The sequence below is a fragment of the Macaca fascicularis genome, chromosome 20, assembly GCF_037993035.2.
Source record: "Macaca fascicularis isolate 582-1 chromosome 20, T2T-MFA8v1.1".
Classification (NCBI taxonomy): Eukaryota; Metazoa; Chordata; class Mammalia; order Primates; family Cercopithecidae; genus Macaca; species Macaca fascicularis.
Window position 1 is genome coordinate 62,763,938 of NC_088394.1, and position 26,130 is coordinate 62,790,067.

The 26,130-nt window shown below is 40.0% G+C and overlaps 1 protein-coding gene across 29 annotated transcripts in view; it reads right to left on the bottom strand.

The window, feature by feature from the left end:
• Positions 1-685: 685 nt before the first annotated feature.
• TERB1 (telomere repeat binding bouquet formation protein 1) overlaps positions 686-26,130 on the bottom strand; it is a 51,124-nt gene continuing 25,679 nt past the window's right edge. For 12 of the 29 annotated variants that reach the window (XM_065537083.1, XM_045381404.2, XM_045381400.2 and 9 more), the window contains 10 exons: positions 24,532-24,684; positions 22,549-22,680; positions 20,528-20,653; positions 18,323-18,483; positions 15,400-15,746; positions 13,261-13,325; positions 12,571-12,666; positions 5,660-5,809; positions 5,295-5,357; positions 686-1,105 (listed from right to left, as the gene is read on the bottom strand). In XM_065537083.1, coding sequence (XP_065393155.1) covers positions 882-1,105; positions 5,295-5,357; positions 5,660-5,809; positions 12,571-12,666; positions 13,261-13,325; positions 15,400-15,746; positions 18,323-18,483; positions 20,528-20,653; positions 22,549-22,680; positions 24,532-24,684 — 1,517 coding nt within the window. In that variant the 3' untranslated portion in view covers positions 686-881. Of the gene's footprint in view, positions 1,106-4,535; positions 5,358-5,633; positions 5,810-12,570; positions 12,667-13,260; positions 13,326-15,399; positions 15,747-18,322; positions 18,484-20,527; positions 20,654-22,548; positions 22,681-24,531; positions 24,685-26,130 lie in introns of those variants that run through there. The other 17 variants (XM_074027241.1, XM_074027239.1, XM_074027242.1 and 14 more) reach the window with 8 other exon arrangements.

Genomic DNA, 26,130 nt, shown 5'->3' on the forward strand with positions numbered 1-26,130 from the left:
GTAGACACTTCTGAAAAGCTAAAGCAAATAAACATACACTACAAAGAAGTGAACCTGACTATACAATGTGGAAGTATTCAAAGCACTGCATAGTCTTTAGAAGAAGAAATTTTTTTTCCCTCTACGATACTACAGTAAACAATAGAAGTGGTAACTTTTTTAAGAGACAGGGTCTAGTTCTCTAGTCCAGGCTAGAGTACAGTGGAACACTCATAGCTAACTACAACCTCGAACTCCTGGGCTCAAGCGATCCTCCCACCTCAGCCTCTCAAGTAGCTAGGACCACAGGGGCATGCCACCACATCCAGCTAATTTTTAAATTTTTTGTAAAGATGGGGGTCTCACTATGTTGCCCAGGCTGGTCTTAAACTCCTTGCCTCAAGTGATCCTCCCACACTGGCCTCCCAAAGTGGGAGATTACAAATATGAGCCACCACCACAGCCAAGGAAACGTTTTAATTAACAAAATGTCAAATATTGATTTAGTGTGTGGGAACCTTAGTTAAACAGCTTGGGGAACTATTCTTTCTGAATTCTAGGGAGGGACTTTTGTACCGTATAAAATCCAAATGTCTCACATAGTATTTATTGCAATATAATGTCAAATAACGTTTAAAGGCTGATAATTCTTTTCTCTATGTCATTTAAGCTTAAGGAAAAATAAAAGCATATTCCTAAACAAATGTTTGATCTTACAAAGGAATTTTATCTTACTAATCTGTACACTGGAGATATATTTGCTTTATAAATCATTGTAATAACTTGATGAGTTTCAGCGTCACAAAAACTGTTTAATAAAAACTGTGTCCTCATTTCCACATTCCTTCTCATGAGAGTTTAGAAAAATACTTTAAATGTTGTATCTTTCAAGGCACTGTATTTTAAAAATCCAAACTAAACTGACAGTCTTCTTCCAAAGAAGAAGCTGCACACATGGGGCTTTTGGTCAGTTTGCGGTATTTGTGAGCAAGGTCCACAGCCTTCCGTCCTTGCTGAAAGGGGAAAGACCACAAAATTGAATTCCAGTGATTTCCCATTTTCTTAACTCCATTGAAAAGGTAATTTACTTCTTCTTCAGTAAAGTTTTTGCGAACTCTTCTTTTTTCTGTAATTAGGATTGTAGAATATATTAGTATTTGCTGAACAAAGGTCCTGAGATGCAAATAAGTGCTTATTTGGATATGCTTACCTTATACCTAAGGATATAGAGAAATGCCAGGGCTTCTCATCATGTGGTAACCCACTTCAATTTTAAAAACCTGAGTGCCTAATATTAAGCTAGCTGCTATCACTGTGACTTCTTCAGTAATTATAACTTAATTGATAGTAGTAATACAATATCTTTCAATCAAGAAACAACAGTTTATAAACATTTGATTGTTAATTCAACATTCCTGTGAGGACAGTTAGCCAATATCTTCCTGGCCAGGCATGGTGGCTCACGCCTGTAATCCTAGCACTTTGGGAGGCTTACGCAGGTGGATTACTTGAGGTCAGAAGTTCGAGACCAGCCTGGTCAACATGGCAAAACCCTGTCTCTACCAAAAGTACAAAAAGTAGCCAGGCATGGTGGCACATGACTGTAGCCCCAGCTTCTCAGGAGGCTGAGGCACAAGAATTGCTTAAACCTGGGAGGCAGAGGTTGCAGTGAGCTGAGATCGTGCCACTGCATTCCAGCCTGGGTGACAGAGCAAGACTATCTCAAAATTTAAAAATAAATAAATAAATAAAAAACAGCTTGCATATCTTACAGTCTTCCCAAAGGGCTCCATAACTTGATAGAATAAAAAAGAATATCAACACTTGTTACTTTAAATATTAAGTTTGATAATATTTTTAAGAATAAGGGTCTTTTGAAATTTGCTTTTAAAAACACGTGGTCAGCTAGATCAAAACTCAAAATATAGGCTGCACAATGGGGAAGGAAGTTTTTAGCTATCTGGTTTTTAAGGGATACTTTCTATAAAGAAAGAATATACAGTTGATATCTGTAAACAAATATTTTCTGGTGATGATTACTAGGAAATAGTTTTCTTTAAGCTTTTTCATTCATTATTATCCCATGTTATCATTGTGGGTAGATGCTGGTGAGGAGTTTTTTGTATTTCCACTTGAGGCTGTTATTTACTTTCGTAGTACTGGGTGCAGCTGTCCTGAGTCACCCTTAGAAAATCTTGTCCTTGCAGGCCAAGACAGCCATTTGTTTACCTATTCTAAGAGCCATAGCAGACCTTTTAAAACGGATGAGAAAAATCTTCCCAGCAGAAGGTTATCAGTGTAAACAATGTCTGATTATTGCTTAATAGTATTATTTAGAATGTAAGCTCCATGAGGGCAGCAATTTTAATCTATTTTATTCACTATTGTATCCCCAGTGCTTAGAATAGTATCTGACACATAGTAGTAGTCAATAAATACTTGTTGAGAGAACAAAATTATTGGTAAAACTATCTCAAAACTTATCAATGAAATTACTCCTTCATTTTGGGTGTACTGGAAAACTGTGGCTATCCAAGAAATAGGTTTCAACTTCCCTTGTTAAATTATTTGAACTCATAATAATCAGGACTAGACTGGTTACTATAACTTTCAGGATATTGAGCCCTGGAGTTGATCATGTAAAGCCCCACTTTTCTACCGTGGCTGCCATCTCCCTGACTTTTATACTTACCGTCTGTGCCCAAATCCTCAAAGATTCCTATAGCAGAGTACTGAGCAGCCTGGAAGAAGGAAGCAGCTCTCTACACCCCAAGCTCCCCACTCTGTGACTTATTTAGTCTTAATATTAGGTATTAGGGAAGAGTAAGGGAAAATGGGCAAGAGGACTTAATTCTAAGGACTCTTTATTTTTCAAGCCCTCTCAAAACACCAATCCATCCTAAAATAGAGGCTTGGAGAAATCTGTAAATGCTTAGTACAGTGGTCCCTTCTCAGAAGAATGGGCTCAAATTTGAGTATAAAGTATAATTAAATGAATAGTGGTGAGTGTCCTAAAAAAAGGTAAGTTTATTAAGAGGGGAAAAAAATGGTAACACACCAAATATTCCTGGCCTACTTGTGAAAGAGATGTAAGAATCACTACTTTCTCAAGATTCCTTTCTAAATACTAAAAAGTAGGCCAGATTATTTGGTTTTAGCTAAAGCAAGTTTTACCTACAAAAAAAAAAGTATGTTTTTTTCTGAGCTCAATGTCACTTAATAGTATATAGGACCCCTGTATATAATCATTGTATAACCATTATTATGCACATTTCATGAAGTTCTGCAAATTATTTTACTATGCAAATAGATTATAGCATATTTTTTGTTGTTACATACTTGCTTTGAAGACATGTTGTTGAAAAGCACCTATTATTAATTTGATGCCAAGCCCTTGTCAAGAACAAGGTCTCCAAGTGCATGATGTTTCTATGAAAAAATACCCATTTTCTAATAATTACTACAGAAAACATTACTTCAGAAAGTGGGCTCATCTTTCTGTACTATACTTAATTATAATTTGCATGCAGAACTTTTAATCCAGAAAAAGATTCAGATAAAAAAAGCAAATTTGAAATTTCCTTGAAAGTTTTGGCAGTGAAAATAGCCAAATAAATATACGTGGCAAAATGCTTCCTGAATGTATCACGTTCAAATGTCTAAATAACAGTGGCTCTATAGATGTTACTAATTAATATATCCAACCTATTTTAGTCTGCAGGTATTAACTCCATATGAATAAAAGAAAATGATAATGTTATTTAAGCTTCTGATAAATCGGAAATGGTGATCAATGCGAAATGTTAACCATATAGTTAAATTAAAATTCCCATAAATAAACTAATTGTTTAAGAGACATTTTTATTTTTTAAGCAGAGTTTTAAGGTTTATACTATTTGTCTCTTCAATTTTTATTGTTTCAAGCACTATAGTTATGAAAAAAAATGGGCCGGGCGCGGTGGCTCAAGCCTGTAATCCCAGCACTTTGGGAGGCCGAGACGGGCGGATCACGAGGTCAGGAGATCGAGACCATCCTGGCTAACACGGTGAAACCCCGTCTCTACTAAAAATACAAGAAAATTAGCTGGGCGAGGTGGCGGGCGCCTGTAGTCCCAGCTACTCGGGAGGCTGAGGCAGGAGAATGGCGTGAACCCGGGGAGGCGGAGCTTGCAGTGAGCCGAGATCGCGCCACTGCACTCCAGCCTGGGGCACAGAGCAAGACTCCGTCTCAAAAAAAAAAAAAAAAAGAAAAAAAAACCTCCTGCAAAGTCTCTCTGAAGCGCTTGTGCATAATAATTTTGTTCTTAAAATAAAAACGTAAGGAGAGAACAAGGGCTTCTGGAGAATGGCTTTTTGAATCTAAGTTCTGCTACTTACCAACTATTAATAATTATGCCTTACAATAGGAGCAAATTAGTATCTAACTTACAATATTACTATAGGAACTAAAGGAAATAATATCTATACACCATCTAACACCTAGCAGGTGCTTAATAAATGTTAGTATCCTCCTGCTCCTTCCCCTGCTAGCAGGCAATGAGTGAGCAAGCAACATGAAGGGAAGAGGAAAGTCTCTTTTATTAGGTCTGACCCTCATCAGAGGCAAGGTTTATCATTTAAGATCCGTTAATAATGAGACTGAGAACAACTACTCAGCTGTTCTCTTCTTTCTCAGGAATATATGAAATGTAAGTTCATTTGGCTCACGCCTGTAATCCCAGCACTTTGGGAGGCTGAGGCGGGCGGATCACAAGGTCAGGAGATCGAGACCACGGTGAAACCCCGTCTCTACTAAAAATACAAAAAATTAGCCGGGCGCGGTTGTGGGCGCCTGTAGTCCCAGCTACTCGGGAGGCTGAGGCAGGAGAATGGCGTGAACCCAGGAGGCGGAGCTTGCAGTGAGCCGAGATCGCGCCACTGCACTCCAGCCTGGGCGACAGAGCGAGACTCCGTCTCAAAAAAAATAAAATAAATAAAAAAATAAAATAAAATATATTCAGCCAGGTGCAATGGCTCATGCCTGTAATCCCAGCACGTTGGGAGGCCAAGGCGGGCGGATCACTTGAGGTCAGGAGTCTGAGACCAGCCTGGCCAACATGGTGAAACCCCATCTCTACTAAAAATACACAAACTAGCAGGGCATGGTGGCACGTGTCTGTAATCCCAGCTACTCAGGAGGCTGAGGCAGGAGAGTCACTTGAACCTGGGAGGCGGAGGCTGCAGTGAGCAGAGATTGCTCCGCTGCACTCCAGCCTGGGTGACAGAGCCAGACCCTGTCTCGAGAAAAAAAAAAAAATTAAATTAAATATATTCACTTATTCTTCCAGGGGTAGTAGATTCATTACTGAGTCGTCTTCTACGTGGGGTCAGCAGAATTTCTGAAAAATATGGAAAACATTTAGGACACTTAGCATATCAATCTGAGTAATAGCGTATCAATTCCATTAGTATATTTCCTTTATTCCCCCGTCTAGTGGGAATACTTAGATAGATTAGGAAGAATTTTTAAACTAACAGTCTAAGACTACTCCCTGGGTACATCTTGAATTACTGGTTGCTTAGAGACAGATTTTCTTTTTAAGACTATTTTACCCTCTAGTTTTTGATATATTTAATGCTTTAGATAATAGTTCAGAAGGTATAGCCATAATTACAGTTTTAAAGCTGCTGAATTAATTACTTTTGTTACAGATAAGTAATTTCCTTAGTTCACTTTTATATCTGTCTTCAGCTTCCACAATGACTTTGTGACGATCACATTGGTATGGGCAAGAGTGCAAGAGCTTGCTAAAGTTTCGGCTATTCAGGGATTTTTCTACTGCTATGCAACCTAAAAGAAAACAAATTAAAGTTATGTGTAGATGTCATAAAATATCTAGTAACAAATCTATGAAAGCAAATATCTATATGATGGTAACTGAAGTAAAATCAGGAATATAAACACCTCAAAAAGCTCAAAATCATGTGAGGGAGTAAAGACAACAAATACAACAGAGTGAAATAAGTGCTGGGAAGGAGGTATGGACAGACAGTTATGATGCTTTAGAAAAAGAGCATCTAGGCTGGGCACGGTGGCTCACGCCTGTAATCCCAGCACTTTGGGAGGCCAAGGTGGGTGGATCACGAGGTCAGGAGTTCAAGACCAACCTGGCCAATATGATGAAAGCCCGTCTCTACTAAAAATACAAAAATTAGCTGGGCATGGTGGCATGCACCTGTAGTCCCAGCTGCTTGGGAGGCTGGGGCAGGAGAATCGCTTGAATCCAGGAGGTGGAGATTGCAGTGTGCCAAGACTGCGCCACTGCACTCCAGCCTGGGCGACAGAGCAAGACTCTGTCTCAAAATAAAAATAAAAATAAAAATAAAAATAAAGAAAGACAAGAAAAGCAAAAGAGCATCTAGGCTATGCGCAGTGGCTCACACCTGTAATCCCATCACTTTGGGAGACCAAGGTGGGCTGATCACAAGGTCAGGGGTTCAAGACCAGCCTGGCCAATATGGTGAAACCCTGTCTCTACTCAAAGTACAAAAAGTAGCCATGCATGATGGCAGGTGCCTGTAATCCCAGCTACTTGGGAGGCTGAGGTGGGAGAATCACTTGAATCTGGAAGGCAGAGGTTGCAGTGAGCTGAGATCGTATCACTGTACTCGAGCCTGGGTGACAGCAAGACTCTCTCAAAAAAAAAAAAAAAAGGAAAAGAAAAAAGAAAAAGCATCTAGGGCTGAGAGTGGTGGCTCATGCCTGTAATCCCAGCACTTTGGGAGGCCAAGGTGGGAGGATCACTTGGGCTCAAGAGTTCAAGACCATCCTGGGCAACATAGTGAGACCCTGTCCCTACCAAAAACAAAAACAAAAACAAAAACAAAAACAAATTAGCTGGGCCTGGTGGCACACATTTGTAGTCCTAGCTACTTAAGAGGTTGAGGCAGGAGAATCCCTTGAGACCTGGAGTTCAAGGCTGCAGTGAGCCACGATCACGTTATTACACAGAATAAGACCCTGTCTCTTAAAAAAAAAAAAAAAAAAAAAAAGGCTGGGCTGGACGACCCACGCCTGTAATCCCAGCACTTTGGGAGACCTATGCGGGCAGATCATGAGGTCAGGAGATGGAGACCATCCTGGCCAACATGGTGAAACCCTGTCTCTACTAAAAATACAAAAATTAACTGAGTGTATTAGTGTGCCCCTGTAATCCCAGCTACTCGGGAGGCTGAGGCAGGAGAATCGCTTGAACTCGGGAGGCAGAGATTGCAGTGAGCCAAGCTCACGCCACTGCACTCCAGCCTGGCGATAGAGTGAGACTGTCTCAAAAAAAAAAAAAAAAAAAGAAAAAGGAATATCTATTTTGTCTGGTTTTGAGCAAGAGTCACTGTTAAGGGAAGATATCCAAAAGAAGTGATCCTTAAGCTCAGTCATCTTTTTTGTTTTTAACATTATGTAAAATTTCAAACACTGAACTCCCATGTATCTATCATCCAGCTTCGATAATTATTAACTCATGGCTAATCATGTTTTATGTATACCTCTACCTACTCAGCTCTGTCCCCATGTATGCACTGGATTATGACACCTATCATTTACATTAAAGTATCATTTCATCTGTAAATACTTCACATGCATCTTTAACAGATAAGGATTTTTTTTTTCCTGCGACAGGGTCTCCCTGTCACCCAGGCTGGAGTGCAGTGCTATGATCACAGCTCACTTTTAGCCCAGGCTGGAGTGCAGTGGTATGATCACAGCTCACTTTTAGCCCTGACCTCCACCACGCCTGGCTAATTTTTTTATTTTTTGTAGACATAGGGTCTCCTTATATTCCCAGGGCTGGTCTCAAACTCCTGGGCTTAAGTAATCCTCTCACCTCAGCCTCCCAAAGTGCTGGGATTACAGGTATGAGCCACTGCACCCAGCCAGGACGTTTTTTTCTGAGACAGTGTCTCACTCTGTCACCCAGGGTGGAGTGCAGTGGCGTGATCTCAGCTCACTACAGCCTTAACCTCCTGGGTTCAAGCAATCCTCCCACCTCAGCCTCCCAAGTAGCTGGGACTACAGGCATGCAACACCACACTCAGCTAATTTTTGTATTTTTTTTAGAGATGGGTTTCACTATGTTGCCCAGGCTGTTCTCGAATTCCTGGGCTCAAGTGATCCACCTGCCTCAGCCTCCCAAAGTGCTGGGCTATAGGTATGAGCCATCACCACGCCCGGCCAGGACTCTTTTTTGTAAACACATAAAACTATTATGACACCTAAAAAATCATGCTTAATATAACCTAATATCTAGTGTTCAATTTTCCTCATCAATTCAAAAATTTCTTTTGAAAGTTAGTTGTTGGAATCATGATCCAAATAAGGTCCACCATTACTTTTTTTTTTTTTTTTTTGAGACAGGGTCTCACTATGTTGCTCAGGCTGGACTTGAACTCCTGGGCTCAAGCAATCCTCCCACCTCAGCCTCCCACGTAGCTGGAACTACAGACACACGCACCACTGTGCCTGACTTACATTCGGTTAACATATGTCAAGGGGCTTTTAATCTATCAGTTCCCCTGTCTTCCTTGTCAAATGAAGATACGAGGTCATTTGTACTACAGTTTCTCAAAGGCTAAGTTTTGCTGATTGCGTCCTAGTCGTGTCCTTTAAAATGTTGTGTGTCCTATAAACTAGTAATTAAATCTAAATGATTGGTCAGATTCAGGTTCAAGTATTTTTACTAGAATTCCATGCAGGTAGTATTGTATGTTTCTTACTCTATCATATTAAGAGATACATATTGTCTGTCTCTCTCTTTTTAAAAAAAAAAAAATTGTAATTGGGCAGCCTCTTGAGCCAATAGGGTTAGACAAACTTCCTCTTTTCTTAAATATTAAGAAAGATCAGCAGCAAACCACCATGGCACATGTTTACCTATGTGACAAACCTGCACATCCTGCACATGTATCCCTGAACTTAAAATAAAAGTTGGAAAAACATTTTTTAAAAATAGATAGATTGGTAGGTTCAGGTAATGTCAGCCATGTCTGTCCATTATAAAATTCTCCATCGGTTTGTCACCTAATTGTATTAGTGGCCCATTCCTAAAGGACTAGAAGTTGGCCACGCAGATAGTTGGCTGAGATGAAGACATTTCAGTACAATAAAGATGTGCAAAACCACTGAAGTGTGAAAAGGCATAGTGCTCAGAGAATCATGGACACTCTAATATGGCTAGAGTACAGAGAAGTACAGGAGAAAAGGTGGGGCTGGGGAGGGTTGCAGGTAACCAGACCAAGAAGAATCTTGAAAACCATGTTAAGGAATTTTAACTCTCTTCAAGGCAACAGGGAGGAACATAGAAATAAAAGGAGGAAGATGACACAATTTCATTTGTCTTGTAGAAAGGGCACCTGAACGCAAGAGGATCAGTTGAGAGGTTACTTTAGTAGTCCAGAAAATAAATGAAGGGATTTTGAAACAAGGCATTTGCAGGGAGAATGGAGAGATTTCTGATGTAAAATTAGCAGGGTTTGATGAATAATGAGCTGTTGGGATAAGGGAAACAGTTTAGGATAACTCTCAAGAAATTCAGTACTTGAATAAATGGCAAAGTTTGAAATAACCATAGCACATTTCTAGCAGATTCAGAGTAAATGTACAGTAAATTTTTACAAGTGAAAGCAGGACAAAATTCTATACAACTTTGAAAGCCAGGCAGAGAGCTTGATTCAATGGGTTACAGAGAAGCACTGAGGGTTGTTTAGCATGATGACACGATAAAGCACATATTAAGAAGATAAGTTAACAGTGATATGCATATTATAGTTGGGAGTTGGAGATGCTTAAGACAAAGACTGCTAGATAAAATTGCTGTGATAATTTAGTCATGAAACGAAAAGGGCCTATGTGGCAAAAGTGAACAAAATTTGATAGACTAGAAATAACGGATGGAATGAGAGAGAACAGTCATGGATGATTCAAGGCTTAAAGTCTGGGAGACCAGACAAATAGTGGCAACACTGACAGAAATGCAGTGAGTGGGGAGGCCAATTTAAAAGGAAGAAAGATGCTGTGGATGTTGTGTTTAGGATACATTAAGCTTAAAGTAACAAGAAGATATTCAAGTGGGTATGTGCTGAGAACTACTGGAAATAAAAGAATAAGGCCCAGGTTAGAAGCCAAAAGTCAAGATACATATTTGAAAACCATCAATAAAATGATAGATGATGCTACAAAAGTAAATGTAGTGAAAGAACTGAATAAGTGCTATAGACTAGGTCTTGAGGAGAATACATGTGGAAATCTGGCAGGAAGAGAAAGATAAAGGTGAAGACTGAGTTCTATTCATCTTAGATTCCAGTGCCAGCCAAGGACTAAGCACTCCATGTTTGTGGAATGAATGAATGGTAACCAGGAAAGAACCATCTCATACAAACTAAGAGATGAAAGGGGGTTAGCAGTTACAGAACATCCACTCTGCCACCTAGAATACTTTTGACCAGAGATTCCCAAACTTTCTAGGTTCATGGCACCTATAAGCCAAAAGAAATGCCTAATGATTCTGTCAGATCCAAAACAACTTAATAAGTATTTATGTTCTAACAACTTAGCCTTTTAAAAAATAATACAATTAAATTGAAAGAAATATTTGTACTTTATTCTTATTAAATACATTTTCTTTTTTTTTTTGAGACAGAGTCTTGCTCTGTTGCCAAGGCTGGAGTGCAATGGCATGATCTCAGCTCACTGCAACCTCCACCTCCCAGGTTCAAGCAATTCTCCTGTCTCAGCCTCCCGAGTAGCTGGGATTACTGGCGCATGCTGCCATGCCTAGCTAATTTTTTGAATTTTAGTAGAGACAGGGTTTCACTGTGTTGACGAGGCTGGTCTTGAACTCCTGAGCTCAGGTAATCCACCCGCCTCAGCCTCCCAAAGTGCTAGGATTACAGGCATGAGCCACCGCACCCGGCCTAATACATTTACTTTCTAATGGGATACGTGCATCTGTTGGGAGGAGTGAATGAATACTTGAAAGGATAGCAAATCAAACAAACTATTGGGTGTTTTTGTTTTGTTTTGTTTTGTTGTTGTTGTTGTTGTTGAGACGGAGTCTCGCTCTGTCCCCCAGGCTGGAGTGCAGTGGCGCGATCTTGGCTCACTGCAAGCTCCGCCTCCCAGGTTCACGCCATTCTCCTGCCTCAGCCTCCTGGGACTACAGGCGCCCGCTACAGCACCCGGCTAATTTTTTGTATTTTTTAGTAGAGACGGGGTTTCACCGTGGTCTCGATCTCCTGACCTTGTGATCCGCCCGCCTTGGCCTCCCAAAGTGCTGGGATTACAGGCGTGAGCCACTGCGCCCGGCTCTATTGGGTATTTTTTTGAGATGAGGAGAAACGAGCATAGTTTAAGGTGGAACAAAAGGAGTTAATGAATAGAATGGGAGTAAAGAGAAAGATTTTGCAATTAGTATTAAAATGTGGAGGAAAAAAAGATATGGGATTCAGCTTATGGCTACACATCAGTTTTAGAGGAATAGAGATAACCTCTTCATCCAAGAGGGAAGAATAATGATGTTCTGAGCCCAATACAGAGAACCTCAATTTCGTCCATAGAGCAGAGTACAACAGCAAGATGAACAAAGAGGAAATACCGGGGTGGGAAGGAGGAGGAGAAGGAATGGAATAAGTATTGTGGAACATTTACAAGAGCCCTGAAGAAAAAATAAATAATGGACATGAAACACTAGAAACATTTACATATTATAAATATAAAAATAGGTATTTTAAAAACTTAATGCCTATGTTTACAGGATAATCCAGAATGCATACCTAGTAATAACTGGTTCTCTGAAAACATTAAAAAATGTTTACTCAGTAAGGTTAAATTTATAGATGGTATTATGACAAAAAGGTAAGAAAGTAATAAAAAGGTACTAACTGTGTTGATTCATACATACAAATATTGGAAGCTCAGCCTGATGCTGATAAAAGGTGTTTTGTTTTGTTTTGTTTTGTTTTGTTTTAATTACAGAGACAAGGTCTCGCTGTGTTGACCATGCTGGTTGAACTCCTGGCCTCAAGAAATCCTCCAGCCTTGGCCTTCCGAAGTGTTGAGATTACAGCTGCCTCACCTGGCCCAGATAGAAGATATTAATTTGAATACTTTGATACTCCACAATATTATTTCTCCAAAGGGAACAAAGTAAATCATATGCGTAGAATTATTATAAATTCTACTTAATTACAATAAGCGCAGTGGCTCATGTCTGTAATCCCAGCACTTCGAGAAGCTGAGGCGGGCAGATCATTTGAGGTCAGGAGTTCAAGATCAGCTTGATCAACATGGTGAAACCCTGTCTCTACGAAAACAAAAAAACAAAAAAAAATTAGCCAGGTGTGGTGGCGAGCACCTATAATCCCAGCTACTTGGGAGGCTGAGGCATGAGAATTGCTTGAACCTGGGAGATGGAGAGTGCAGTGAACCAAGATCTTGCCACTGCACTCCAGCCTGGGTGACAGAGTGAGACTCCGTATCAAAAAAAAAAAAAAAATTGTAGTTAATAATATCATAAAAGGCTTTTACTGTGAAACAACTGCAATTAAAAAAATACTTACCTGAGCACCTATACGTCAACATTTTGGAACAACTGGGAGTTGCTAGAAAACTGACTACTTCTTTATTTATTATATCTGAACATAATGTAAATGGATCTGGAAAAAAATTGCAAAATGAAGGATTTTTGGATTAATGAAAAGAATCAGATATTTTAAGGATTTATTAAATATCAAGCTTTTCATAAACCTTAGCCTAGTACTATGCCTCTAGTCATGCTGGTGAATAAACAGAAAGATTCTGGATCTTAATAGAAGGGATTTACAACAGAAAGAGTCAAAGGTATGGCTTATACTTTAGAGGGCCAATATACCAATGGACTTTTTTTTTTTTTGAGATGGAGTCTCACTCTGTCGCCCAGGCTGGAGTGCAGTGGTGTGATCTCACCTCACTGCAACCCCTGCCTCCTGGGTTCAAGCAATTTTCCTGCCTCAGCCTCCTGAGTATCTGGGATTACAGGTGCCCACCACCACGCCTGGTTAATTTTTGTATTTTTAGTAGAGATGGGGGTTTCACCATGCTGGCCAAACTGGTCTTGAACTCCTGACCTCAGGTGATCCGCCCACCTAGGCCTCCCAAAGTGCTGGGATTACAGGCGTGAGCCACTGCGCGTAGCCAATGTACATTTTTAGCTATATGGTTACCTAAATATCTGTTTTATTGAAAAACCAAAGAAACATTTTTAATCATACCTGTTACTGGTAACTGCTGCTTTATATTTTTGGCAATGTGAACTGGGTGTTTAAAAACATGGTCACTAAAAGAAAATAAACACCAGATTACTAAAAGTAAACATACTCTTTGGTGTGTGGACCAATGTTTCTGTAAGCAGTGTTGTGATTTTCAGAGTTTTATGGGCAAAAGCAACCTGGAATCATGATCGACCAAAATCTACCAAATTCTGCCAAAGTAGGGCCTGCAACAATTAAAGCCTTGTTTCTAGAGCTAGAGTCAAATAAGACTCCAGAGGGCAATAGTATTGATGCCAGATGAAACTTGGAAGAAAAAGATTATAAAAAGAAGGAAGTAGGAGAGATGAAGGCAAAAAGGAGATAACAAAATCAGTGGGAGCAAAAATGAACATGGGTGCAGGATGGCAAAGTGCTAACAATAATCATTTAAAGACCTGAATTTAAAAATCCTTCCTAACCCCCAAAACATTTGTGTGTTTGAACCCTGTAGTCCTTGATGAATAAATACAAGTTTTGATTATACTGTCACAATGATAATAGTACAGAAAAAGGCAAGAACTGTAGATCAGGTAGCAGGCATAGCAGTAGCTTTATAATTACAGCTATCTGTCTATGTACATATATTTGTAGGAGGAAAAAAGCATTTCAAAGAGATGAAAATATTAATAACTTGGCTGAGGTAGAAATATGGCTAACCCTAGCCACGTGCAGTGGCTCACACCTGTAATCCCAGCATTTTGAGAGGCTGAGGCGGGCAGATCTTGAGGTCAGGAGTTCGAGAACAGACTGACCAACATGGAGAAACCCCATCTCTACTAAAAATACAAAAAATTAGCCGGGCGTGGTGGCATATGCCTGTAATCCCAGTTACTCAGGAGGCTGAGGCAGGAGAATCACCTGAACCTGAGAGGCGGAGGTTACAGTGAGCTGAGATCGCGCCATTGCACTCCAGCCTGGGCAACAAGAGCGAAACTCTCTCTCTCTCTTTAAAAAAAAAAAAAAAAAAGGGCCGGGCGCGGTGGCTCAAGCCTGTAACCCCAGTACTTTGGGAGGCCGAGGCGGGTGGATCACGAAGTCAGGAGATCGAGACCATCCTGGCTAACATGGTGAAACCCCGTCTCTACTAAAAATACAAAAAAACTAGCCGGGCGTGGTGGCGGGCGCCTGTAGTCCCAGCTACTCGGAGGCTGAGGCAGGAGAATGGCGTAAACCCGGGAGGCGGAGCTTGCAGTGAGCCGAGATCGCGCCGCTGCACTCCAGCCTGGGTGACACAGCGAGACTCCGTCTCAAAAAAAAAAAAAAAAAAAAGGAAATATGGCTAACCCTATAGAAGAAAGAAGGCTATGGGTGTGGAAAGCTTAGGATGGAGGTCAAGAAGGCTGGCCCAGGACCATATCTTACTGCTTCCCAATTCCCATACCTGAGAAATCAAGTTAAAATTAACATCAAGAATGGTCTTGAAACAGATAAAAGGGGTGGTATTGATGTAACCCTTCTTCTTGGTACTTAGTTTACCCTTCAACCTGTCCAAAATGTAGCAGCATCCTCTTCATTTTTCCTAAGTACTGTAACCATCAGAAGAGCACAACCCAGTAAAGGGTTTAAGAAAAGCTACAATCCCGGGTCTAGCCCCACAAACTAACTGCAAGGGAAAAAGACTATGTTCTAGAGACAAAGTGCAGGGAACAAACAAAAGGGCAAACCCAAACCAAATTTTATTCACATCCTATTCCCTTTATCACATTAAATTTAAAAACTAGTTTTTGCTATACTGCTGATAGATTATCAATGCATGCATTGTTACTTCAAGTAAAGGGTTTCCGTTTAGGTTTTATTTTCTGAGTACCCTTTCTAAAATTCAACTATGTTACGCCACTTAATTTAAAATCCTCAATCACTCCCTATACCCTGTGAGTTAAACCCCAAAATCCAGAGTATGACATTGCAGGGCTCTAGATGAACTGGCCCATACCTCCCCATCCAAACCCCTTTCCCAACACTTCCTACTTTACGCTCTTCCCAAGACCGTGTTTCATCATGTCATTTCTATATGCCCGGTATTTAACAGTGTGGCATACTGTAGTACACAATAAATACTCGTTGAATAAATAAAAGTTACACATAATTATTAAACTATACCTTGATTGAGAAATAAAATTCTTTTCAAAAGTAGTTTCTTCACGTAAGTTTTGATTGCAGCTTGACTTGGCTTTATATAAAGACTTATTTTGCTCACTCTCCCTATAACAAGCATGGACTGGATTTGCACTCTTCAATGGTGTCTTCATTTGGTCATCATTTGTACATGCTTTAGACATGACTCCATGGGACTTATAACTCTGAAACCGTCTAGAATGGCTTTTATCCTCATCTTCTGCTTTGGTAGCTCGACCAATATGATCTGCATGGAGATGTTTCCATGTATTCTGAATACTCATGTTCATAGATGAAATATTATCCTGACAGTTTTCTCTTTGTATTTCTTCCTATAGTGTAAAAATGACAAGAAATAATTTCAATATAATGCATTCCCTTTATAACCCAATTTATACTCCATTTAAATAATGAAGAATGAAGAAAAAGTTTATGATTACCAATAGAACATATATGATAAAAGACAGTTTACATTAGGAAGAAAAGGGAGTTTATTCATTAAATGATATTGGGACAATTGAGTAGCCATCTGGTGAAAAAATAAGTTGAATATCTTACAGCTTATACAAAGATAAAGTCAAAATGAAACAAATATATTTAAATACAAAAACAAAGTCATACATGTTCTAAAAGAAACCATTATATTTTAATATTCTCAAGGGGTATAAGACCTTTCAAAGTATTACCCAAAATTAAATAATAAAAGAAAACTATTATACTTAACCACATAAAATTTTTTTTTTTAAATTCTGCTAGAGATCAAAAACGTTACTCTGGGCAGGGATCTCAGGAATAAAGAACCAGAAGCAAAACCAAATGACAATCAAAACACCCAGAAATAATATGTGTAAAGCATATCTTAAGCAACAGGAGATAGATAGATAGATATATATATATATTTTTTTTTTGACAGGGTCTTGCTCTGTTACCCAGGCTGGAGTGCAGTGGCAATGATCATAGCTCACTGCAGCCTCGACTTCCTGGGCTGAAGCAATCCTCCCACCTCAGTCTCCTGAGTAGCTGGGACCACAGGCATACACCATCATACCTGGCTAATTTGTATTTTTTGTAGACACAGGGTTTTGCCATGTTGCCCAAGCTGAAGGATAATTTTTTTTTTTTTTTTTTTTTTTTTGAGACGGAGTCTTGCTCTGTCGCCCGGGCTGGAGTGCAGTGGCCAGATCTCAGCTCACTGCAAGCTCCGCCTCCCGGGTTCACGCCATTCTCCTGCCTCAGCCTCCCGTGTAGCTGGGACTACAGGCGCCCACCACCACGCCCAGCTAGTTTTTTGTATTTTTTAGTAGAGATGGGGTTTCACCGTGTTAGCCAGGATGGTCTCGATCTCCTGACCTCGTGATCCGCCCATCTCGGCCTCCCAAAGTGCTGGGATTACAGGCTTGAGCCACCGCGCCCGGCCAGGATAATTTTTAAAAATAACATTTATAAAAAGTTACTACAATGAAATATGAAAAAGATCAACGATAGCACAGAAAAGCAGGCAAAGAAGATGAACAGACAGTTTATAGGAAAGGAAATATAAATAGCTCTTAAACACAAGAAAAAATGTCCCATCCCACTTGAGATAAATAAATATTAAAGCTACACTGAGATATTTTTCTTCATCTATTACACTGACAAAGATCAAAAGGCTGTGGCGAAATATGTACTCTTAAACATTACTAGTGGGAGTGTAAGTTGATATAACTTCTGTGGCGAAACAATTTGACAGTATCTTTCATAATAAAAACTATGTCTATCTAGGTATCTGAGAGGTACTATTATTTTCTCCATTTATCAATGATGAAACTAAAGCACAAAGAGATTAAATAACTTGCCTAAACTTCCCCTAAAGTTTCCAGCATCCATGAATTTGGGGATCTGTGGGAGGTCCTGGAACCAATCCCCCATAGATACCAAGGGTTGACTGTACTTTAAATGGGTGAACTGTAAGGTTTGTGAATTATATATCATTAAAGCTGTTACAGAATACACACACACACACACACACACACACACACACACACACAGGTACATGTGTAGCAGGTATTTAGAGTTGTTTGCAATGGTAAAAATTTAAATATAACTTACATGTCCATCAATAAAGGACTGGTTAAATCAATTATGGCACATCTGCAACAGTGAATACTACTCAGACAATTAAAATAATAAAATCACTATATTATACTAACTTGGGACACTACGTTTTTATTTTTTTAAATATATGCATATACAAAGACATAAAGCATGCATACATAAATATATTTATATAGAGAGGAAAGAGGTTATTAGATTATTACTACTTTTCTCTTTTCTTGAACCCCAATTATTCAGATGTTAGATCTCTTGGCTCAATATTCCATGTTTCCTGTCTTTTCAGTCATCATTTCTACTTTTTAAAAATCTTTTTTTTGTTTTATGTCAAAGCATGATTCTTCAAGTATTACTATGGAGTTTTCTATTTAAACCTTTAAAAAACAACTTGGGAAGAAAAAATTTTTCACCCCTCCAATCTCTATTGTTAAAAAATATCAGCTGGGCATGGTGGCTCACACCTGTATTCCCAACATTTTGGGAGACTAAGGCAGGCAGATCACTTGAGGTCAGGAGTTCAAGACCAGCCTGGCCAACATGAGGAAACCCTGTCTCTACTAAAAATACAAAGAAATTAGCCAAGTGTGGTGGCGCACATCTACTTGAAAGGCTGAGGCATGAGAATCACTTGAACTTGGGAGGCGGAGGTTGCAGTGAGCCAAGATCGCGTCACTGCACTCCAGCCTGGGCAACAGAGCAAGACTCTGTCTCAAAAAAAAATTTTTTTAAATGTATATGTCACTGTAGTATGGAGAAAAAAAGACATTTTAAAAATGTGAAAAAAGTTCTATATATTCTTTAAAACAAAGAATCCAACCTCATTTCCTTCTCTTTCAAGCTGCTCTATTCTGTGTAGAATTTCCTTTGCTTTCCTCCAGTGCTCTTCAAGATTCTTCTCTTTCCCATTTATGTCCTTTAATTGCTGTGTTTCATTTTCATCAAAAGGATATTCTCCTAGACTTAGAGATAATTTCTCAGCTTTGTAATATGGGAAAAACACAATGAATGAAAGGTTATTTAAACACTTTATATGTAAGGACAACCTCACACCCCACCCTCTCCTTTCTCTAAATTTTTCCATCCAGACTATCTTAACAGCTTAATTAGTACTGAAAAGTAAGTGGAAGAGAACAGTCATAAATTAGACTTTACCTTCAGAGTTACAGGAGAAAAAACATGCAAATATGTTATGCCAGGCACATAAACGCTCTCAGGTACATGCATACTGGTTTTAAAGTAGTTAGCTTTTTAGGCCGGGCACAGTGGCTCACACTTGTAATCCTAGCACTTTGGGACGCCGAGGCGGGAGGATCACTTGAGGTCAGGAACTCAAGGCCAGCCTGGCCAATATGGTGAAACTCCGCCTCTTCTAAAAAAAAAAAAAAAATTAGCCAGGCATCGTGGCACGCACCTGTAATACCAGATACCAGATACTCCGGAGGGTGAGGCACAAGACTCCCTCAAACCCAGGAGGCAGAGGCTGCAGTGAACAGAGATTGCACCACTGCACTCTAGCCCCGGTGACAAACTGAGACTTTGTCTCAAAAATAAAGTAGTTTTTTAAAAAAACAATGTTCATAAATTGATTCCTTCCTATAATCTTTTTTTTTTTTTTTTTAACATACTGTGTCTGCAGTTTTTCTTCCACAAAGATCAAAATTCTTATCATGGCCACTGCCCTCTGAGCTCAAGCTACACTGGCCATCAATTCCTTAAGTGCACCAGGTTCCCTCCTATCACAGGGCCTTTGTGCCTCACTGTTGCTTATGCCTGAGATGCTCGCTGATAACAAATTCCTTTCTTTTCACCTAATTAACCCTAGACATTCAGTTCTCAGCTCAAGAATCACTTCCTCCCAAAGCCTTTTCTGCTCCACGTCTAGACCAGATTTCTTTGTTATAGGCTATTAAAGACCTGTGGTCTATCCCCTTATACTTCTTATGTCAATTTATAATAACACATAATCTCATTTTTTGAGTTACTGTCTATTTCTCTAGTTAAACTAAGCTCTGTGAATACACAGACTGTTTTTTTATCACTGTATCCCTGATGTCCCTGATGCCTAGCACACCGCCCGGCACATAACAGAAACTCAAACTTTTTTTTTTTTTTGAGACGGAGTTTTGTTCTGTCGCCTAGGCTGGAGTGCAGTGGCATGATCTCGGCTTGCTGCAACCTCTGCCTCCGGGGTTCAAGTAATTCTTCTGCCTCAGCCTCCCGTGTAGCTGGGGCTACAGGTGTGCGCCACCATGCCTGGCTAATATTTTTTGTATTTTTAGTAGAGATGGGGTTTCACCATGTTGGCCCGGCTGGTCTCGAACTCCTGACCTCATGATCCGCCTGCCTAGGCCTCTGAAAGTGCTGGGATTATAGGCGTGAGCCACTGCGCCCAGCCCAGACATTTAAAAATAAATAAATGTACTTACGATTTAACAATAAATAACCCTTAGTCCACAAATTTAATTCCTGCAAACTAAATTTGTGCACATGGCATAAAATAGTGAATTATCTATACTGCTGCTCTCTTCCACATGGGTTTGTATATGCTGAATATACCCTAGCTGTCATGTCCAAATTATACACTCTGACTTTTTTTTGAGACAGGGTCTTACTATATGAGCCAGGGTGGAGGGCAGTGGTGCAAACACAGCTCACTGTAGCCTCAACCTGAGCACTTCCTGAGCTCAGATGATCCTTCTACCTCAGCTTCCCAAGTAGCTGGCAGGCGTGTGCCACCAGGCCAGATAATTTTTTCTTTCTTTCTTTTTTTTTTTTTTTTTAAATAGAGACAGAGTTTCTCCATGTTGCCCAGGCTGGTCTTGAACTCCTGGACTCAAGCGATCTGCCTGCCTTGGCCTCCCAAAGTGCTGGGATTACAGGCATGAGCCACTGTGCAGGGCCTACTCTGCTTTTCAAATGTAAGAAGAAACTGAGAGCTAAAAGGCCTTGGCTCATGAAAGCAGATATAAATTCCCCTTTATAAACTTTGGTTGGTATGTTCTTAAAGTAATAGTACACTTACTAATTTTTTTGCAGTTGTGAAGCACAAATGTGGCAGCTTTGTTCAGTTCCTCATTCTGAGATTCAGTTAAGGCTTGAATCATGAGTGGAAGCCCATTGTTTTTAAAAAGGTCATACTGATTTTCCTCTGGAAAACACACAGTTAAAGAGGACAATGATTTTATCATAAACTATCTATATGAGGTCATAATTCTTCCTTGTGATAATTATGAACATAGTTCAAAATTTTAAAAATAGGCCAGGAACGGTGGCTCACTCTTTGGGAGGCTGAGATGGGTGGATCACTTGAGGTTAGGAGTCCAAGACCAGCCTAGCCAACATGGCAAAACCCGGTCTCTACAAAAAATGCAAAAAAATTAGCCAGGCATGGTGGCAGGCACTTGTAATCCCAACTTCTCAGGAAATTGAGTTGAACCTGGGAGGTGGAGGCTGCAGTGAGCCAAGGTCCAGCCATTGCATTCCAGTCTGGGCAACAGAGTGAGACTTTGTCTCAAAAAACAAAAATACAACGACAACAACAAATTTTTAAAATAGAGAAACACATAGTTTCAAAAGGAATTTTTTTTTTTTTTGAGAGGGAGTCTCGCTCTGTCACTCTGATTGGAGTGCAGTGGCGTGATCTCGGCTCACTGCAACCTCCGCCTGCCGGGTTCAAGCAATTCTCTTGCCTCAGCCTCCCGAGTAGCTGGGACTACAGGTGCGCACCACCGTGCCCATCTAATTTTTTGTATTTTTAGTAGAGACAGGGTTTCAACATGCTCGCCAAGCTGGTCTCGAACTCCTGACCTCGTGATCTGCCTATGTCAGCCTCCCAAAGTGCTGGAATTACAGGCGTGAGCCACCACATCTAGCCCCCAAAAGGATTTTTAATATAGAAAATAATTCACTTAAGGCCGGGCTCAGTGGCTCATGCCTGTAATCCCAGAACTTTGGGAGGCCAAGGCGGGCAGATGACCTGAGGTCGGGAGTTCGAGACCAGCCTGACCAACATGGAGAAACCTCATCTCTACCAAAAATACAAAATTAGCCAGGCGTGGTGGTGCATGCCCGTAATCCCAGCTACTTGGGAGGCTGAGACAGGAGAATTGCTTGAACCTGGGAGGCGGAGGTTGCAGTGAGCCAAGATTGTGCCATTGCACTCCAATCTGGGCAACAAGAGCAAAACTCCGTCTCAAAAAAAAAAAAAAAAAATTCACTTACACAAAATACCTGTCTCATAAGTGATCTCTGAAATGCAGCCACAGAGTAGTATCATAACTCATAAGGGTAAAACTGCCCTCACTTGGTTTGAAAAAGGGTATAATCAATCCTAAATTACACAGAAGTTAAGGGAAAGAATAGATAAACTAACGGAGGGAGTAGAAAGTGTAGGGGAAGGAAGAAAGAATGGGAGAAGCAAGAGAGAGCAAAGGGAGGAGAGTGGAAAAGTGAGAGCTGAAAGAGCAGAGACACGAGATCAGAAGAAGAGAGGGGGTAGAGAGGGAAGTGGAGAGAATTGGTAAGAAGGAGTAGATTGAACAGAGGGAGAATGGGAGGAAAGTAGAGGAGGAGGAAAGTAAAAGGGGGAGAAGAAAAAGAGAGAGAAGACAGTAATAGGTAGAAAAAGAAAGAATCTTTGAAAGTTTTAACAAGGAGAACATAATCAGATTTGTGCAGCAATGTGCAGAGTGGACTGAAAAATGAAGATAGAAGGGAAGGAGCTTTCTCCCTGTGCTGTAGTGAGAAAACCACTGCAATAATATTGATGAAAGATATGGGTTTGAGGGCCTACTGTAGAAGAGCAGCATTGGAACTGGACAGAAAGGGATCAAGAGGGGTAAACAGAAGTAGAACTACAGGTCTTAATGACTGACTTAATACAATGAGTGAAGGAGAATTAGAAGCTGAAATGATTAGTTTGAGGTCTGAATAACTAGGAGAAAAGCAATACTTTTAAGACCTTCACATGACTGGAAGGAAAAAAAAAAAGTATATTTCCACTCTACTATTTTAATAACCACACACAATAAATCCAATACTTACCACAATCCTCTGTGCAATGACCAAGAGTAAGCATGATGCTAAATTTTTCTCCTGAATCCAGACTTTCATGAAGCAGTAATGCCAGAAGTTTTGAAACAATGTGGTACTTGGAGAGTACTATCCCAAAAGTAGCTATTAGTATAAAATAGGAAAAAAAGATAGTACAAATTTAAAACTTATAAATGTATATATACATTTTTCAGCTTATTCAGATAGAATGTTATATATCTATATAACATTAAATATACACATATAACATCTAATAAATATGTGTATGTGTGAATATAAATAAAATATAAATAAATTCATTGTAATAAGATGGTTGCTTATTACTATAACCCTCATTACTCTTTCTTCCCATACTAAAGACATATTACTAAAGCAAATTTTTCGAAGAATTTTTTTTCTTAATTGTTCTGCAGAATGCCGTGAAGATGAAGTACCACTAACTTCCTAAAGGCTGAGTATGCTTACTCTCCCCTTACCTACCTCTTATCTAGATTGGATAGTAAAGACTTTCCTACATAATCAGTTCCTGCTGTCATTTAAAATACACTATTAACTGACCACAGTTTTGCTTACAATGAAGCTTATGCGAAGCTATGCTGAGACTGACAAAAGTCAAAAAGTCCTCCATTTTTTGGCCAGGCGCGGTGGCTCACGCCTGCAATCCCTGCACTTTGGGAGGCCGAGGCAGGTGGATCACGAGGTCAGGAGATGGAGACCATCCTGGCTAACACGGTGAAACCCTGTCTCTACTAAAAACACACACAAAAAATTAGCCGGGCGTGGTGGTGGGCACCTGTAGTACCAGCTACTCAGGAGGCTGAGGCAGGAGAATCGCTTAAACCCAGGAGGCAGAGCTTGCAGTGAGCCAAGATCACACCACTGCACTCCAGCCTGGGCAACAGAGTGAGACTCCGTCTCAAAAAAAAAAAAAAAAAAAAAAAAAAAAAGTCCACCATTTTAAGCTATATTTCTCCAAGTGTGGCTTTCAACAGAATTCACCCAGAGTCTAACAATATTAATATCAACAAAAAAGTTGTGAATTCCTCAAGGGACTACATCTTAGTCATTTTTGTACTTGTAAAGCTCAGCACATAGCAGGCCCTCAATAACCACTTTTTAAAAAACCATCTATTTTTTGCCCCCTAGTTGTTTGTGAATACCAATAGAGTTTCTTACTCTTCAGTGTTTGCACATGTGAGAAGCAGCAGCCATGAGTTCAAGTATGGTTCTGCCACTCACTAGTAATGCTGTGTTGGGTAAGTCCAACCTCATACTTAGCAGAAAGAGATGTATTCTTTACATAAATTGGGTTTTCCATTCCTTAATCTCAAAAATATCCCTTGGTTTCTCATCTGAATATTATTATTACTATTATTATTTTTTTTTTTTGAGAGATGGAGTCTTGCTATGTTGACCAAGCTGGTCTCAAACTCCTGGCTTCAAGCAATCCTCCCATCTTGGCCTCCCAAAGTGCTGGGATTACAGGTGTGAGCCACCATACACAGCCTGAAATTTTTAATTTAATGTTGCCTTTTTTTTCCAGACAGAGTTTTGCACTTGTCGCCCAGGCTGGAGTGCAGTGGCATGATCTCAGCTCCCTCACTGCAACCTCCACCTCCTGGGTTCAAGTGATTCTCTTGCCTCAGCTTCCTAAGTAACCGGAATTACAGGCACCCACCACCACATTCGGCTAATTTTTGTATTTTTAGTAGAGACGAGGGTTCACCATGTTGGCCACACTGGTCTTGAACTCCCGACCTCAAGCCATCTGCCTGCCTCAGCCTCCCAAAGTGCTGGGATTACAGGCATGAGCCACTGCGCCTGGCCATGTTGGATAATTTCTAATATTCCCTTCCACTTGTGAGAAACTGTTAGTCTAAACCATGTTACTGTTCAATCTACTATTTCAACATTCTTCATGCTATATTCAAAGAAAATTCAATTTCAAAAAAACTAGTAAGCACTGTCACTCACGATTATCAGCAATGCATGCATCCACAGTCTTTGTCACAACCACTGCAAGTTTAGCACTGGAAAGAGTCTCATGTGAATCAGATTCCAGTTGCACGAGAACTTGAGACAATACATCCAGTCCACCCACAGATACGAAGTATTTCTGAACATATGCTTAAAGAATAAAGTAGCAAAACTATTAATATTTCAAACAAGACAGCTGAATGGTTTTACTCAATTAATTTGCACTAAATATAACACTAACTTGGTCTTTTCAAATACTTTCTAAAAATCCCAAAATTAAAGAATTAAAAATCCAATCTATACCTGTGCATATACATAATCATAAAATAGATTATTTATTTGCGTAAGTACCTTACTTTGACATAGTAAAACTATATGTATAGTACAGTATTTCTTGTGTATTAGAAATCTTTTTTGTTTCATGTAGTAAGAACTGCTCTATTTTGTAAGAATGGCATTATTAAGCTGCCCTCTGGGCCGAGCATGGTGGCTCACGCCTGTAATCCCAGCACTTTGGGAGGCCGAGATAGGAGGACTGCTTGAGTCAGGAGTTCAAGACCAGCCTGGCCAACATGCTGAAACTCCATCTCTACTAAAAACTTAAAAAATAGGCAGGGTGCGGTGGCTCATGCCTGTAACCCCAGCACTTTGGGAGGCCGAGATGGGCAGATCACAAGGTCAGGAAATCGAGACCATCCTGGCTAACACAGTGAAACCCCGTCTCTACTAAAAATACAAAAAATTAGCTGGGCGTGGTGGTCGGCGCCTGTAGTCCCAGCTACTCGGGAGGCTGAGGCAGGAGAATGGCGTGACCCCAGGAGGCGGAGCTTGCAGTGAGCCAGGATTGTGCCACAGCACTCCAGCCTGGGTGACAGAGCGAAACTCCATCTCAAAAAAAAAAAAAAAAAAGAAAAAGAAAATTAAAAATTAAGCTGGTCGTGGTGGTACATGCCTATAATCCCAGCTACTCAGGTGGCTGAGGCAGGAGGACCACTTGAACCCGGGAGGCAGAGGTTGCAATGAGCTGAGCTAACACTACTGAGCGAGACTCTGTCTCAAAACACAAACAAAAACAAAACAAAACAAAAAACCAAAAAGAAACCTATCCCTCAACAATATTAAACAAGTATTTCAATAGAGTTATAAAGAATATATTCATTCATTTATCTTGGTAATTAGCAAGCTGCCTATTTTCTGCAATCCAACATAACTAATTCCTCAGATTGTTTGACTCCTCAAGATGCAAAGTAATTTAACTGTTTTAAAACAGCATACATCTCATCTGTCATATTTACACCTAATTCTTTTACTTCTTGGAGCATAAAATTATAACACATCCCTGAGAGTCATAACAACTATTCCAAGCAAAGATTCAATGACCAGTATCTATTTTTCTAAATCTGAAGTCTTTTGTTTCCTAGTTGAAAATAATTCTGGGCTGGGCATGGTGGCTTATGCCTTTAATGACTACAGGCGTGCACCACCATGTCCAGGTAATTTTTGTACTTTTGGTAGAGACGCAGTTTCACCATGTTCCCCAGGTTGGTTTCGAACTCCTGAACTAAAGCAACCTGCCTGCCTCGGCCTCCCAAACTG